Raw genomic sequence first — 18,490 nt, 5'->3', positions numbered from 1 at the left:
GCATATGTAGCACCAATATAAGAAATATTTTTATTAGTTAACAGAATCTCTGAGTATAGTGTGAGAAATTCTTGTCAATTCTGTTACGGATTTTATGGTAGGAATGACCCCTTAAATGGCGGCTAGGGTAGATAATTTGTGCAGACACAACCTTCCCCTTGCCGCTTGCTTTTTCTGTACAAGACATTATAACACAAAGCTATTACGATTCTGCGATTTAAAAATTACTTTAATACCTTGTTTAGGGGAGTACCTTTATAGATAACAATCAAATATTTTAAACAGATACCACTTATTTCATAAAGATCATAAAAGTAACACCTTAGTTGATGCTAGCATAGTTTACATGTTAAATAGAAAATGTAGGTATTTTCCTTATATTTGTTTCACACAACTGCTGTGACAAGGCAAAATTTGAAAGGTTAGAGTAGATTGCCTGGGAAATAGAGCACAGTTAAAACAGCCAGAACCACACATACATTGCAAAGTTTGCCCGCCGCAAATAGAACTTCTAGTGGAAAGATATAGCAGACGGAGTAAACAAACAAACAGCGGGGACAATTGAGGGGCAAGTCTTTTAAAGTCGGCGACCTTAACCACTTGACACAGAGCCATTTAATTAATCATTATATATAAATGTATGTATTGAAACTTTCCGAGAAACATAAATTAGTGTCAATGAATAAGCTCAATCAAACCGAGACTAAAACGTTTTCATTTATGTTGTGTTTGACGACCGGTGGTTTTCCACTTTTCTAACTTTACCAATCAATAATGAAGTAATATACAAAAATAAAGGATGCTTTAAGGTAATATGCGCCACCTAATGATTTTCAACGGACTGTTATGACATTTTGCCAAATTAAAGTTGACGATATTTCCGATTGACTGGTACTTTTTTCAGTTCTCAGTTTTTCTCCATTTTGCAGCTGTAAGTCTTCAAACATGACCACTAAAGTCATTTTTTAGCAGAACGCAAAATGACACACTTGACAGGTTTTTTGAGTAGCGTTTTTAAATACAACTAAAATGCGACAAAAAATCTTTATTTTCAAGTTTGTATTAAAATTATCTCTCCAATGATATATAATTTGTCAAGTTTCTTTCGACGTCACATCCGAGGTAAACGATTTATGAACGCAAAACACGCAAAACTGACGTCGAGCTTCACCCCAAATTTTGCGTAAAGACGCCTATATTTAAGAAACTGCCAGATAGCTTTTTGAATAAATTTGAACAAGCGTGCAAAATTTCAATCGCTATCTATTCCATCAACAGAAACAGAAACTGAATTTTGAATTAATGAAAAATAGGGGTCACCGTTTTAGATTTCGCTCTATTTACCGTGGCGCCTCCCCTACCCCCAGTAAAAATAATGACATTTTTATACATATTTCGTAAATTATTGTTTTTTGAGTACTTATCACCAGTTTTGCCTATTTAGTTTATTCGCCGTGTTAATTTTTGAAATGCATGTATACCAAATTAAGTTGAACACCAGCACTACAACAATAAAATAAAAAGTTCGAACTCCATGTAGTATTTTGAAGAGTGCACAGTTAATGATTCCATCCTTAAATAGAAACAGTTTACAGTAATTTAGCTTACGCATACAGTAATCTAATGAGGAGAGAAAGGGATTTGTCCCGTAAGTTTATTTAGGGTGTTACGAATCACATGTACCTCCAAGACGTTCACACTGCAAAGTTTCACTCGTGGTACTTGAAGCGCAGATACATTGATCCGTGATGAAAATACATACATGTTATCTTTAGTTTGAAGAGAATAATAATGAAACGATATTAAACTTTTGATTGATATTGAGTACTTTAACAAAATACTTGTTTTGTTTATATATCCCGATAAACAAATGTTACAAACAACACCGAGGATAGTTTGCGCCTGATATCAGAAGACGCAAGTTCGTACATGTGCTATATATCCCGACAAAAATTATAAACGTCTACTGGAAATTATGCTGTAAATTGAATAAAATACTCACAAAACGTGAGCACGGCTTTATATATTAACATATTTTATAATTTAATTTTATACTACAGTCATGTTTTACAAAGTCTCCATTTTATTTTCTGACCATATTTGCTTAATTAAACTATCTACATGTGACGTCAATATATACTTGACAAATTATATATCATTGGAGAGATAATTTTAATACAAACTTGAAAATGAAGATATTTTGTCGCATTTTTGTTGTATATAAAAACGCTACTAAAAAACCCTGTCAAATACGTCATTTTGCGCTCTGCTGAGAAAATGACGTTAGTGGTCATGTTTGAAGACTTACAGCTGCAAAATAAAGAATAACAGAGAACTGAAAAAAATACCAGTCAATCGGAAATATCGTGAACTTTAATATGGCAAAATTTCATAACAGTCCGTTGAAAATCGTTAGGTGGCGCATATTACCTTAACGATGATACACATGCTGTAAACAGAAACGATATAATCAGTCCCGTAATTATGGAAGTCTCACAAATGTGTGTAATGTAAAAGAGCTCGAAACGAATTCATTAATTTGATGTGGAAACATCAATAACTCAGCAAGAACAACACTGATACAGACACTGATAGCCACTTAATAGTGTAGTGTATGCGGATATCAAACCCTTTGAAATGTCAGCCATGTTCAGGTCTCCTCTATATGCAGTGTTGAAACTTCCTGTGTTGAGGATGTCGCTGTATCGTTTTATATAGGTTACCGGCATGGCTGACTTAGGCGAATGTGCCGTATTCTCAGGTTTATTGAATGTGGACTCTGTTGCGGACTAATGTTCGTAAGATCTGAATATGACGCGATTTTTTCTGTGCTCTTTGCTCCAGGGAAATTTGCACTTACCATTTTATTTAATACTGTGTTTTTTCCATATACCTTGCTAAGTATGTTTGCTATTCCTTTCTGAGAGGGTTTTGCCTAGCGGGGATAACTTTTATCAACACTGTCCTTTACCTTTGGAAAATTCTGGAATAAGAGTTAGGTCAGGTGCACACCATAAACCGGTTAATGCTACTTTTGTTGCGTTGTTTGTTCGTTTTGTTCTCGTCTATTTGCTTTGTCTGTGCGTTTGTGTGTTCAGGTTTGTTTGTCGTATGGGCATCCACGTGCTGCGGATTGCGCTTTGGGGAGGCTATGTTCATGTTTCCTAGAGATTATATATACAGCTTTTTATCATTTAAATGATAACGCATGTACCATTGTCTTCATATTTGACATTATTTATGAAAGTTCTATGCAACTAGGGAAATCATGAATTCAATAAATTGACCTAAACCAAGAATTGGCACAAGTACCCTGATTATCATAAGCACTGGTAAGCGCTTTGGATGTTAGTTGTTCATCAAATGGTTTTTCGTTGATTTTAAAACGAATAAGCCTTTCAACAATAACTATGCAATTTTCAGTGTACATACGTCTATGGTTTATTCGTTTTTCTTTTATATATCTTTTACATATCCCGTATGTAACGGATTCGCCTGCTGAAAATAACTTTATTATTAAACTTTGAAGCATGGAGGGGTTAAGAGTGACGGTTCGCGCGCAATTTACCGGTTAATACCCATTATTATTCAACTTTACAATATTACACACTGTATTAGATCAATTGCAAACATCATATGAAACAGACAGAGCTAATACAAAACATAACTGAGCCAATAAGAGAAAAACAGGGCAAATACGAGAAACACAGGGCCAATACGAAATTCAAGCATTTTGATTGGTTCAAAAGAGAGGGCCAATACGGAGAAGCCACTTCCGTTAGATTTTTAAAAGATTTAAAGACGCCATTTTGTTTTACATCAGAGTTATAGATTACATTTTTTTCACATTTTGACAAAAAAAAAATCATCCAACATGTTCATTTAATAAGTATGACTGTGCGGGATGTACGTCTTCAGAGATTACAACGGTATTTTTGCTTATTCGGTATTGTGTAAAATGCAAGTGTTTCCTGTCATAAATTCTGGCAGTTGTCAAGGAAAATAATAAGAAAATATGGAAACTCAGATTAATTAAAAGAATGAGACTTATCTTTAACAGACATTTTGATAGTGTGGACTATTTGTGCAATGATAAATAGCGATTCAAGTGCTGGAAAGTGGATAAGTAAATTGGTGAACAAGAGTGCAAACAATTTCGGAGAAGAATTAAACGAGGCATGGGACTATATAATATGTGCTTGATTGGTTGTATTATCTTGATCAACACATATGTGTATAATTTTGTGTCTCGTTGCTTGCAGCCTAAAAGGAAATGACTTTTAAAGCAGTTTTTATCGCAGTTCAAATGATAAGATACTCGCTAAAGAAATAAATAGGAATTCCAAAACATTAAGGTAAGTTCTAGTTACTCTTGATTTTGTCGCATTAAAAATATCTCTCAAAATTATTCTCAAGTACCTACATACAACTCATTCTGTTTTACTGGCGAAAATGATCATGATTTCTAAAATACGTCTAAACAATTTGTCAAGATTTTTCACCTGAATATGCATAGCTGTCATAAGGTAACTCACAGAGTTCTTATACTGTTACCGCCAACAGTTGAAAGTTGAATAATAATATTATCATTAATAACGGCCTCGGGCCAATACGACAACCCTTGGACAAATAACAAGGCAAATATGAAATTGCTTGATTAATAACATAATAGTACATTGTATTGTTTTGTCAACTACCATTCCAATTTGTGTCTTTTGTATATTCATGACATCTGAAGCGATACAAATATTAATAATATTGTGAACATTTCACAGTTTATTAGTATCACAAGATTTTCTCTAATCTGCTAAAACAAAAGAAAAATGGTTGACTGTTGTTTAAAATATGATTACAAGTATGAACACATGAACAAGGTATTAAAACAATAAAGAATTAAAGTAAAACCTGAGCTAGGAGAATGTTTATAACAGAAATAAACGACCTTACAGTAAGACATATTTTAAGCACATTTTTAAAAGGGTAGCCATACATTTACTGATTGCAGAATTGTTGCCTTGCTGAGGAGATTGATTAAAAAAGAGGTTGACCAGTATAAAACACATTTTGAATTTCAAGGCATATTTGATCTTCAACATTCCCTTGAAAAGATTATGTTAACAATTTGGTTAATTATATTTATAGTTCGAAGAATTGCTGAAGGAAGTGCAGGAAGGCCGACGTACAGAACAAAGCATTGATAACCAAAACGACAGAGAACCAATCAGAGATGATGTGGATAATCAAAACGACAGAGAACCAAAAAGAGATGATGTGGATAATCAAAACGACAGAGAACCAATCAGAGATGATGTATATAACCAAAACAACAGTGTGCCAACATGTGATGATGTGGAAATAAGAGCAGATAAACGATACAAAGTTATTGGACGGGAAAGAGCTGAAAAGTATAGGACAGAATTTGCAAAACGTTTGGTAGGTCGTCGTATTAGAGGATCTGGCCTCCAGATCGTATGATAAGAAAAACGAAATATTTTAGAAACCGGGAAATTATTGCTCTTAAAAAGACTTTGAGACTTAGTTATCGGCAGGTTATTTGTTATGAAAACGCATGAAAATTAGTTATTGTACTACTTCAGCATTTTTAAAATAATTTAGATACACAAACTTCTGTTCAAATGTTCATAATAAAACCAAACAGCATTTGTAAAGAAAGATCATTTTGATCTAAAATCTGGAGCCCAGTGCCTTTAAAATAATTGTTTAACATGAAAGTTATCAACCCAAATTACCAGTTTATATATTCTAATGAGACATATTATACTACAGGATAGTTTAAAACATAAAAGGCAAGCATATTTGCATGATAAACGAAACTTATGCTCATGTTTGAAAGCGATATTATGCTATTTAATTAACCTTTTTAGAGTTACATTTTTACTAAACGTATATCTTCATGTGTCACTATGTTACAATATTCACTACCATAAACATGTTTTGTCAAAAAGACCAAACCGTGGATAATTGATAGTTATTGTTTTAGGAACATGTCTGCAAATCTCTCACAGGTCTGTAATCACCTTGCAGACCTATTCCGAGAATGATAACTGAAGTTCACTTACTGCATGTTCGTTTGTTTAAAAAAGTCAATATATAATAGGGTTTGCCCTATATGAATAATTATCTTCCGGCTCCTTTGTTTAGAAGAGGTTTATATATATATTATGAATCGTTTAAGAGTTCTGTAATGACTATCTGACAAAGCAAGATTATTTATCTCAATATACGACCGGTCCTAGGATTTATCTGATCATTAAAACGGGCCCACTCAGTAAGATCATTATCAGTTATAATTTATACAGAACATTAATGCAAAACTTGTATTTTAGAAATTAAACACACGTTATACTGTTCAGAACATATTTCATCACGCTTCAAGGCTTGTCTGAAAAAATAATCCTTCAGTTTAACAGTAAATTTATAAGGTAGACAAGGGTGGATAATTTGAAAGAGTACATTCCTCGTTTTCTCAACATGTCCATGATCTTGAATGATATCGTTACTTTGTGACCTTTTTCATGCTTTTAGACAATATAACATATGTTGCATAGAACAAAGGTTAATCGGTCTTTTGCCGTTTATGTAACAGTCTTCCATTTTTGTAGAGCATCCAGTCTCCCGAATTCTTACTAACATGCAACACAAGAAAACAGAAGGGCACCGTTATAGGCTCACAAGCATACAAACGCACCCACACAAGTAGGAAAAAACAATCTAGTACCGTCTTAGGATTCCGGCTGCCAAAACAAAGGGGGACCACGAAAACATACTCAAAGTAAAGGGGGAGGGGATGCAAACAGTAGCCTAAATGCAAGGGAAAGGGGGGGGGGGGTGGGGGCAATGGGGGACTGTGGAGGAGGAAAAACGCTTACAACAAACAAGAAAACATATGCAACAGACAATACAAGAGAGACAAAACAACCAGTTGAAAATAGGTGCACCGCCTTGGAACGGTCATTAACCTATATAGAGGAAACTGAGGGGGGGGGGGGGGGGTAAACGCGTTTAGGGCATGCCAACCTTGCACTTACGCTATTTTCAACAAGTTAAACAACACAATGTAAATAAAATCCCCGCTGAGAAAGGCTCTAAAATTAGTGCAAAAATAACAGATAAATAAAGCAAAACATAAAATTAAAAAAATAATCTAAGGTATAATTACACCTATGTACTCAACAACTTGTCTGAAGTCAGAGCAACAAGAGCCTAACTTTTAAGAGCACGAGTAAGAAAACTGTAAGACAAAAATCAACTCCCTCCGTCCGTTGTAAGTAGGATTTAGGAGAAACGCATCATGGAGTCCTACACTTTATTAGTCATCGCACCATCAAATAGGAAAGCGTAGCAATTAACTGTTGAGGGGTCAGTCACTAAACATACACTGTGCTTCACGATTTTCGCATCGTATCCTCTTTTGATAAGCATTTAACCAATTTTACAAATATTCGATTAAAATAAGAGCTATGTTTAATTTTCCGAATTTTATAAACTACATCTCCATAGTAAACTGCACATATTTTGTTGAATTTAACATTAAAATCCGCTTCCCGGTCAAACCTTTCACCAGACAGAACAATTACGACGTCATCTAAGGACAATACGCGGGCGTCGGCCATCAAAACAGCGGTCCGTTATCACTAAGCAACGTTGTCGTAACTTCTGCGCCTTTTCTTTTGCTGTTAATACAAAATGAACTCAGTTTCTTGATAACTATGCTATAAATGTTGTCGGAAAGAAAATGCAGATACGATGGAAAAAGAATATTTTTAAAATCATATTTTTAAAACTCGAATTAAATTTTATGAATTAAACCCTTGCTTATTACCTACTAAACCCAAGTTTTCACTTCGAAATTTAAAGAAAGCTTTATTTCAGGTACACACGAACCTTTGTTTTAACACCTGCTGACAAAGCTCAAAATTATATTACCATTATGTGACACATTTGCTATACAGAAATATTATAAAAATTAACTGAAACATACGAAAACTTACCGGTGATCGCTACAAGATGAGAATAATATTGTAAAATGTCATGTAGATCAATGTTAATGTCGCACTCGACTTGCGATCCCTTTCTTTGGCATCTCCTCCCCTTTATTATTAGAAAGTTATCATGTCCATCTAAATTTTGGCTACCGGAATCTTAAGGCAGTGCCCGATTGTTGTCTTTGCTGCTTATATGTGTGCATTTGTGTGCTTGTGTGTCAAGCCTATGAGTCTGCCATATCGGTTTTAGGTCAAGGCCACAACACAAGGTCAAATGTTTGAGTCGTCCGTTGTGTGTCCGCTCTTTATCTTCTAAACCGCTTGAAGGATTTTCAGGAGACTTGGGTCAAATGTTCACCTCATCAAGACAATGCGCAGGATTTAAGTCGGCCATGTTTGCATAAGGTCAATGTCACAACTCAGAGGCAAAGGCTTAAGTCTTCCATCTTGTGTCCGTTCTGTTTCTCCTAACCCACTTGAATGAATTTTAATATGACTTGGCTGTAATATTTCCCTTATCAAGACGATGTGAAGTACTGAAAGTTCACCTATGCCAGCTCAAGGTCAATGTCACAACTAAAATGTTTGAACCTTCAATTCCCTAAATGATCATCTTTTCTGGACGATGTGCAGAGCTCATTCAGAATTCACTGATGATTTGTATACTCTTGATTCTTTTTTATAATATCAAATTTATTCCTGTAATCTCTCAGCGTATCGCTTGGAACAAATTCAGTGATGTCGTCATACATGGACTATGAAATACACCTTACAACATCAATACAACCGCCCCAGTACCACTAAACATTTCACTATCCATAACAGCGGCGGGGGGTATAGCTGTCTTTCAGACTGCCTTGTCTGACAAATTAGAGAGAACAGGAAAATTGTTTTGTATATGTCTATTTACATATCTAGATAATTTTCAGGACCTAATTAGCATTAAATGTTGACATGTTACTGCAAAAGTGTTTAAGATATTTTTATGTAAAATCTACATTTAAAAGACATTTTTGCGGAACAGGCTCCTATTTCTCTCGCGAATTTTAGGACTTGCTTTTAAATATATGTCCAAACCTCTAATGTTACTACTTATACAACAGAATTGTTATAGATCTCTTTAGCGATTTATAAGTATGACGACATGGTATTGATTGTGTAGATTTTGTTTTGTGAGAAAATATTGGTAAAATTTGGTTTTTACCTGTCACAAAATACAAAATAAAAACAAAATGGGTTTTATCTTTATTAAAGATCTAAATCGCCTTCGCGTGTAAAAATCTAAATATTCCAATCTCTTGTTAAACTGAAATATTGCACCTGTTTGACCATACACAGGGATGATCAAAGTTTCTCTCTTTAATTTCCCTTTCGAAATTAGTTGAAAAAGATGAATATAAAAGAAAGCTAAAATACTTTTAAGACTGTTATACGGAGAAAAAAATATATATATCAGAAGTTATTGAATAAAATATAAAAACAAACAACAGCTTAAGATCTCAATACACACTACTATATATATAACGAATAACAATACGGAATACATGTACTTCGTTTCCGATCACGTAACTACGTGCTAAGCTCACAAATGTTTAATTAAAGTTTGATTTATTATTCCTTCTCTTGAGAAGGAATATCTTAATTCAATAAGTCACACTTGACTGAGGTACTGGTATCGAAAGCTGTTGTAATTACAAGCTGGCTAATTAAACTCCGTGACCTTAGAAATAACCTCTGACGTTAAACTATTCTTTCTCAATTGAGGCGACTCTATGGATTACACAATACTAAACTTGAGGATGATTAATTGATTCTTTTATTTCCTCCATTCTTGAAGAACATAACATATGTACATTCAGTTGACCAGATAGACATATATCAGCAAATTTAAATGTAAAAAAAACAAATATTATCGTTACTTTCAAATGCATGGTTAATATGTGAAAACAAATCCCATTGCGACCCTCTAATTATGCGCAACGAATTCACACATTGCATCATAATAGATTGACCGGGTCAATGTCTTATTGTCGTATTTACTCTACTGAAAGTGGTAACAGATTTAATTTGTTGTTTCATTAACCATTTATGTTAAATAACTAGCGTAAATACTTACTTGACGTTTTTCGGCAGTATAAAACAGACATTGCAACCAAACTTTACAAGATGATCATTATATATTTATATAGATGTGCCCTAGAAGGAACTTTTGCTTTGCATTAACTTGTATTACGTTATTATTTTACTGCATTTATAAGAATGATATTGGGTCAGGTCATACAGCATAACTGCCTATCTCTAGTAGCTCAGAAAAAGTATCTTCCTATACTTAACTGTTTTCTTTTGAATATTGCAGAACAGCAAGACAAAGTTCATGAAAGCTATTCGGAAAAACTTGATAGAGTTTCTCGTCTTTGTGTTATTTACAGTGGGTTATACAGGGTTATTAAGCCTTCTGCTTATTTGGTCAAGATCTCAAGATAAAGTGATGTGGGTGTACGTGTTGCTTCCAATCATCGTTTTCGTTATCGCATCATGTATCCTGTTTGGCTGTGAATATGCATGTATGAGGCGCCAAAGAGTGATCGAAACGTTTCGAACGAAGGTGTGTGCGTTGATGTACACACGTATGTAACTAACATTTTACATCCATCGATACTATAGAAGACGCTGTAAATGTTGCTTTCTTAAAACACAGAAGAGGCAGAACGTACTAAAAGAGTAACAATAACTGAATACTTGTGTGTTTGAATGGTATTTTGAACGATACTACTATGAATTGTCTTAATGTTACAACTTTGAAATTTATGATAGTTATATAATATGTTACGTCAAAGGGTAACAAATGCTTGTTAAAGTAAGTAGAAGTAACAGAAAAACAAACCAGCAACTATTGACAATAACATTAAATTTTATTCATAAAAGTAATAATTCAAATACCTTCAAACATGTCAAATAGCCGTCAAATTCAGTTTTATATGTAATATTAGTCCGCATCCTGTCCAGGTCAAATTTAAATCATAATATCTACAATATTTCACACCAGATCAATCCCAGATCTTTACTGCCAAAATAACTATTTAAATCCGCAGTTTCAATGTAAATCCTTCAAATGTTAAATATCGAAACTGGTAATATTTTGTTATTTCGAAATACAGGAAAGTTTTCAATAATACTATAACTTTAGGTTCTGTGCGTAAGTACCCTATATAATGTATCATGGAAGGTGACAGAATTTTAATTTAATACTAAAAATAAAAAGACCGTTTTGGAAAAACCAAGAACAATCCTTTTAAAAAGAATGATTACACACTATTTAACGGTATTGTGGTAAACATGCTGGATCACCTTAGAAAATATTTACATGATGTCTCAAAACCAGGTCAATAAACACCTAAAAGGGCGGGGGTTGACATTATGCATGACACATTATTTCAAACTGATATAAAAGGTGCAAATAAAATTTGATTATGGTTAAAGACACCATAAACAAGCTGGTGTTGAATTTTATAAAGGAATATGAGAGAGTCAATCTGACTAAAGTACTTGATCTTCTGAACAAAGATCTGAGAATGACCCATTTACATTCGTCTTTTGTATATTTTTGATTTACGATATTGGTATTTTTATTTTCGTAAATCTATCTATATTTGAATCAATTAGACGACTTGTTTCAACAAGCATTTAGCTGAACCATATAAATAGCGTCGAAAGTCGAAGAGTGGGAAAAATGTGCAGTCAGTCCGGGGTTCGAACCCGGTCAGGGCGAGTGCCCTACCGACTGAGCTAACCAGCTGTCTGACATCTTACGTTACCAAGTCCGTACCATGACATATGATTTCTCTCAAAACACGAGGGCGTAGTCGCGATTTGGTCGTCATACAAAACATTTAAAGATGAAAACCCCAGGCTAAGTATAAATTTTTTAAACTTCTACTTTCACATAAAAAAAAATTGTAAGGTTCTGACTGGCTAGCGGAAGGGTAGTCGAGACTATCAATAGCACGTCTTCAGAGCCTAAGCATAACGTAATTGTAGATGTACTCCAGTCAGATTGATGAGAGAGTTATTGGCTTTTCGATGTTCTAGAGTTTGTTTATCATTTGTGATACACTGCTGATGAAATCATAATTATTACAAATATACCTGGCCGCAGCTCTCTGGACACTTTCGATCTTATAGGTAAGATGTTTTTTCAAGGGTGCCAAACAGCTGAGCAGTACTCCACTTATGGCCCACATTGTAATGTAAGCAGCTTCTTTTACCTCTCTATTAGATGTTTTGGTGTTTCTTTTGATAAATCTGAGTGAATTGTTACCTTTTTCCGTGATGTTGTTTATGTGCTGGTTCCAGTTTAAATCCTTAGAAATGGTCACCCCTAGATAATTAGCTGAATCAGTGGTTTTAAGTGTGGTGTTATGCAGCGTGTAGGGGGAAATAACAGTAATGTCTGTTTTGTATTCTATATATCTACAATGCAACTGCAATGGAAATGTTTTAAAAAGTTAATTAAGGAAGAACTTTATGTCATAACTGCCGCGAAAACTGATGACAAATTAACTTTATATATCATTGGACAGATGCGGAAATATAATATAAATGATGATAATAATGATAATTATGAATAAACTTGATATTTTCTTTTCGCTACATTAAGGGAAAAACTTGAGCTTTTAAAGAATAAGAAGTAAATATAGCAAGTATTAAAGAGTCAATCATGTAACGTATTTTCCTGTATTTCGAAAATGTCGGTGCGACAGCTTTATTTCACTTAAAGTAAATCAATGTTATAGAACATTTTTCCAGGGTGAGATAATAGCTTGTTTAATCATAATTTGGACCTACTTTACTCTTAGGGTGTGTTCGATTTGGTCAAGCGGGAGTACACTAGTGTTACACTCGCGCATGCGCAGTTTACTGTCGAATCGAACAGGCTCGAGTCGGGTAGAGTTGAGCGTAAATACAGATGATTTTTTTAAATCAAAATGACGCATCTACATTAATTCGATAAATTTGCATTGTTTCTCAACATCAGTTTCGATGCAAATATTAAACTTTACTTACAATCGGTAGAGTTTTTGTTAAATGCTAACCTTGCGGAAGGAGCATATTCTTGAACTGTGACCTCGACACTAGTGTTGCACTATTCGCGTTCGATTGGCGGTAGCGTGAAAAATCCGCTCGATTCTACCCGAATCGAACACACCCTTAATGACTGGCTTGAGGGCAAATAGGTCACACTTCCTATCAATGACTTAATAACAGGCGCTGGTGTCATAAATAGATACTATTTCTATTATTTTCTTTTTTCTTAAAATTATAGTACTATGTATTAACTGTGCTTCAACATGTTACATGTATATATATGTTATGCTACCTGTTTCGATTCGCCTAACAGATATGATTTTGATTTTTGTTATGTCTCAGTTTCTTTAATGCAAAATAAAAAGAAGATAATAAAGATCATATATTCAGAATAAAGTAACGTAAATCTATCGTTCGGTGTCTTCTTTTTTCCGTTCTGTATTGTATATTATTGGAAAACTGAATTAAATAAATTAAACTAACTAAAATTAAATGTTATTACATTCTATGTAACCCGGTAGAAATCATTTTAAGGCAGACTGTATTTGTTGTTTTTGGACCGGTACTAAATATTGGTATAAAATTAATTCCCTATTCCCATGTTTTTACAGTATCTATAAGGCCTAACTAAACTAAAGGAACCAGCGTGGGAGCCATCTGGACTAGTCGCGTAATGGCTGCCAGGTATTTGAACACTATTTTTTCAATTGGCATGGCAACAGAGGTCTAAATTGAGGCTAGTTTTTGTTTAAATTTCATTGTGGATGTATTTTTGACATTTTGGTAGGAAAAATGGGAGAGCAGGTTGTATTTGGTGAAGTCAAGCTCAATTTTAGTATGAGTAGTACTTCCAGGTCACAGCAGTGTGATTTTGATGTCAGTTTACAGTAAGTAAATGTGACCAGAGAAATCTCTCTTAGAAGATACATGACCCCTACTTTTCTCTTCATTTTATATCAGTTTTATCATAACTCTTTAAAATGAGGTAAGGATTTGTTCTCTGAAATGGGTCTAGCTATGTTTGGTAGCTCTTTGAAAAAGGTCAGTTTTATATAGAATATATAGGGAAAACTATTTAGGCTATTGTGACCTATAAGAAAATGTGGGCAAAAACTGAGATTTGTCCAGATATTGATATAAATGAACTAGTTTGGTCAGATTTTGGTAAAAAATGAGCATTTCATTGAAATTTTGCTGCAAAAATTGATAAAAACCCAAAAAATCACATTTTCACTGTTTTGGGGGTATTTTTTAAAAAAAAATGCAAATTTGCACTCTAAATTATGCCCATCTATACCTTTCAGAGGGGACATTTGGTATATTCCAAAGTGTTAATGTGTAATTTGCTTGCAAATTATGGTGAAAATTTATGAAATAGGGCAAAAACCAGCTCTGGCTAGAAGAACTGGTTAAAAATTATGTCGCGACATCAGTTTTGAAGGAAAATTGGCGCAGGGACCCGCGTTACTGAAAATGCCATTAAACCTGGAAAACTGATTTAATCAAGCTGAAACTTGGTATTTTTCATGCAGATGTGTTACTGCTACTATACAAATGAAATTGAGACTATTACAGAAAAACAGTTTTTCTTATAGGCCTAACTAAACTAAAGGAACCAGCGTGGGAGCCATCTGGTCTAGTCGCGTAATGGCTGCCAGGTATATGAACACTAATTTTTCACTTGGCATGGCAACAGAGGTCTAAATTGAGGCTGGTTTTTGTTTAAATTTCATTGTGGATGTATTGTTGACATTTTGGTAGGAAAAATGGGAGAGCAGGTTGTATTTGGTGAAGTCAAGCTCAATTTTAGTATGAGTAGTACTTCCAGGTCACAGCAGTGTGATTTTGATGTCAGTTTACAGTAAGTAAATGTGACCAGAGAAATCTCTCTTAGAAGATATATGACCCCTACTTTTCTCTTCATTTTATATCAGTTTTATCATAACTCTTTAAAATGAGATAAGGATTTGTTCTCTGAAATAGGTCTAGCTATGTTTGGTAGCTCTTTGAAAAAGGTCAGTTTTATATAGAATATATAGGGAAAACTATTTAGGCTATTGTGACCTATAATCCTGGCATTTATGTTCGGCACATCCCGTAGATTTTGAAATAGCCGAAGCATATCGTATGCGCTCCTCGATAAAATATCCGATATTGATCTGTTTATTGAGTTAGACGGAGGAAGGGAGACAACTGTGTATAGCGTTGATTTTATGAACAAGGGGAGATAATAAAATCGATTTATACAATTCTTCAGTATGGATAAAAGCTGTTATAGATATTGCGAAAATATCTAAAAAGGAAACATCTTTAATTGGAATATTTATAGATTATTAGCTTTGTATCGGGAAATGTGCACGAGTTCTTCAGCGGAAATATTGGGAGCGCAATATTTTCCGCTGAAGAACGAGTGCATATTTCCGATGCAAAGATAATTATCTTTTTTATTACATACTCGTTTCTATTCCCCGTTCAGTTACACTGTTACCGTAAACGTCAATTTTTTTTCATACACTGACGCCTGAATTTCATATCGGGTGTGTGACGTAATCCAGTGTGTGTTGTTGCACTACTGTTTTTTATTTAGTTCAGTATTGTCAATCCTATTCAGGCTATTGAACGTATTTATGATATTTACATAATATTTATACGTGTAGATGCTTATGTAATAAACAGCTTTATACCAGCTATCAATGAAAAGTAAGATAGGTATTAGTTATCAATATATATGGGTTGAATAATAGTTGGAAATGCGTGACATTACTTTTTGCAAATAATGTGGTGAAGTAGCTTTTGATTCAAAGCAGCACACTGTTGTACAAAACATATGTAATAAGCGGCATCTTCATATAAGTAATAACAACAAGGGTGGCTAGTTTACACTGATTTATTTTAAGTCGCTTGAGAAACAATTTCAATGGCTTAATATAAATTATTCTCCATATTACGTTTCTAGTTGTATCAAGCAACAAGACATTTTTCCTACTTGAGTGTCACGCAGAGGTTATATGACGCGTTTGGTAAGGAGCTGCTGGTAAGTGAACCCAAATAACTTCTGACATCCAAACCAAATGCTCTACCACTAATGTTTCGAAGCGCTACACGGCTAATGGATAATGTCGCAACAAATTCAAACTGGTGAATCTCGTAATTCATTTTTGTAGTAAAGCGTAGTTGTTGTATTAAAACGTCTGTTGTTCCCGTTTCGGGTGATAGGGTTTTATCCTCGAACATTGTGCCGTAATACCTATAAGGTGGTGACCATATGTGCTTTTATTCATGGGCTCTTCCTCTACCAGTTGTGTGCTCGATCACAGCTGTTGTATAGGAATGATTCTGCAATACAAAAACTAAAATTAAACAAACGTATTAAAAAGTGTTTTACTCAGTATGATTTATGTTTATAATCAAAGCACTGAGAGTACTGATGGGTCGGGGCAATTCAGCTGTATTGATAACATAGCAGAGTAATCTCCAGGGTTCATACAGAAAGCTGGGAACTGAATTCAAGGACTTTCCGAGGAATAATTGGCATTTTCAAGGACCTGTACCGCGCTCCAATTTTTGAGACTGTTACAGTTGTTACTTTGAAACACATTTATCAAACTATTTAAACTATAAATATTATTCATAACTTTCGCCCATGGCACTTTTTCAATTTTTTTTATAACAAACTCGGCAATGCGCTTTGTGGACGTCTTTTTCCTTTCTGCACCATCTTTAATCCTTTAGCCAACTCAGTTTGAAACGGCACTTGCCATTTTGAAATCAATTGTCAGTAAATCACAACAGGAGTCAGTAAATTTACTTTTCTACCATTCGATTCGACATTTCAAGCACTTTTCACGATGCAGCTCGTTTTCAAGCACTTTCCAAGGCCTGTGCGAATATGTGTCAAAAATATTAAGTATTAAATATTAAGAGAGGTAAAGATAAAGTGTAAGCTTCTCTAATTTATATGTGAAAATAAAATATGTGTCAGAAACCATTTGATGCTGAATATCATGCTTGATTCTGCCTTTACAATCAGTGTAGACCACAATCAGCATGCACAACTGTGCAGTCTGATCATAATCAGTATGTGCATCTGAACAGTCTGATAATGATCTGTACTGTTTGCCATTCAGTTAGTATCTTTTTGTTAGCATCTATTTTAACAATTAATGGTAGTATTTCCAGATTCAAAGATGGAAATATTGATTATTTAAATTGAGCAGGGTAAGGGTAAACAGGACAACAATGTGGAATATGACCATAGTTACAGAGTGCATCTTACTCCCCATACATGTTACAGCAGCATAAATAGTAAATTTCAAAGGGTTCATGCAAATATTTCCCCCAATATTCAACTTCATGAACTTCCCAAAAACATTTCAGAGTTCAAAAGCTTGAATTCAATCACTCTTTTCCTGTAATGCCAGTATTATATTTCATGCAACAGCAATATAAGTCATCAGAGTACATGCTTTTGAATACTTTTCATTTGCACACAACACAAATTTGTTCTCATACGAAAAATATCATAATTTAACTAGACAGTGATAATTTTGTTTCCTTTTCTTATTTATTTTCTTTTAATTTTTTTCTTGGATTCCTTTGATAACAGCGAAAACATTTCAGATTCAGAGATATTAATTGATCACATGTTTGACTTCGTGGGAGTGTAAAACCGCCAATGAATAAAAATGATAATACACTAGAGTATTAAAGTTTTGATGTCGATATTGTTTAACATATATATGAGAATTGGTCAAATTGACTTGTTTCTATAGTGAAAGAAAGTAGTTTTTTTGCTGTTTCAAAAGGAAACGCTAACATGTACCGTAATTAATCCTTGACAGAGCCTCGCATTTTTTTTTATATTATTCAGTTTGTTTAAAAATTCAATATGAAAAGACACTTATGTAATATCCTTTATAGTATCCTTTATCAAAGTGCTGTTACGGATATCTTGTGCAATCATAAGAAAATAGAAAGTGCTAGACCAACTTTGCTAAATAAATAAGCACTTCTGTGAAGAAAACAAAGAACCTGCTTGTAAATGAAGTTCATCTTTTAAAAGATTTTTGCCAAACATGCGACAACGCCGCACTGCAAATTATGCCCGGTAGTATGACAATACAACACTTAGATAAAGCTTCATTCCAATATGGTGGCTTCCAGCAAATTAATTACCTCTTTTTTTCTAAGTCTTAGCATCTGTATTAGTACTTGTTTTATATTTCTAAAATAATTAACATTTTATCTTGGCCAATAAAAACAAACAAAATGCTGTTAATGCAGTTATTTTACATAGTACACTGAATTCATACATGTAGTACATATTTTCGTATTTGAAAAACGTTTATGGAAATCCTTGTTTAGGTTCTCATCATTTTCACTGAGTCTGTCAGAGCTTG

At 34.0% G+C, this 18,490-nt stretch overlaps 1 protein-coding gene across 2 annotated transcripts in view; it reads left to right on the top strand.

The window, feature by feature from the left end:
* LOC128547023 (glycine receptor subunit alpha-2-like) overlaps positions 1–13,503 on the top strand; it is a 76,750-nt gene extending 63,247 nt beyond the window's left edge. For both annotated transcript variants that reach the window (XM_053518581.1, XM_053518580.1), the window contains 2 exons: positions 5,143–5,433; positions 10,363–13,503. In XM_053518581.1, the coding sequence (XP_053374556.1) occupies positions 5,143–5,433; positions 10,363–10,641 (570 nt within the window). In that variant the 3' untranslated portion in view covers positions 10,642–13,503. The remainder of the gene's footprint in view (positions 1–5,142; positions 5,434–10,362) is intronic.
* The last annotated feature ends 4,987 nt before the right edge of the window (positions 13,504–18,490 follow it).

The sequence above is a fragment of the Mercenaria mercenaria genome, chromosome 11 (genome assembly GCF_021730395.1).
Source record: "Mercenaria mercenaria strain notata chromosome 11, MADL_Memer_1, whole genome shotgun sequence".
In the NCBI taxonomy this organism is placed as follows: domain Eukaryota; kingdom Metazoa; phylum Mollusca; class Bivalvia; order Venerida; family Veneridae; genus Mercenaria; species Mercenaria mercenaria.
Note: the sequence above shows the minus strand (reverse complement) of the source record. Positions and strands in the feature narration are given on the sequence as shown.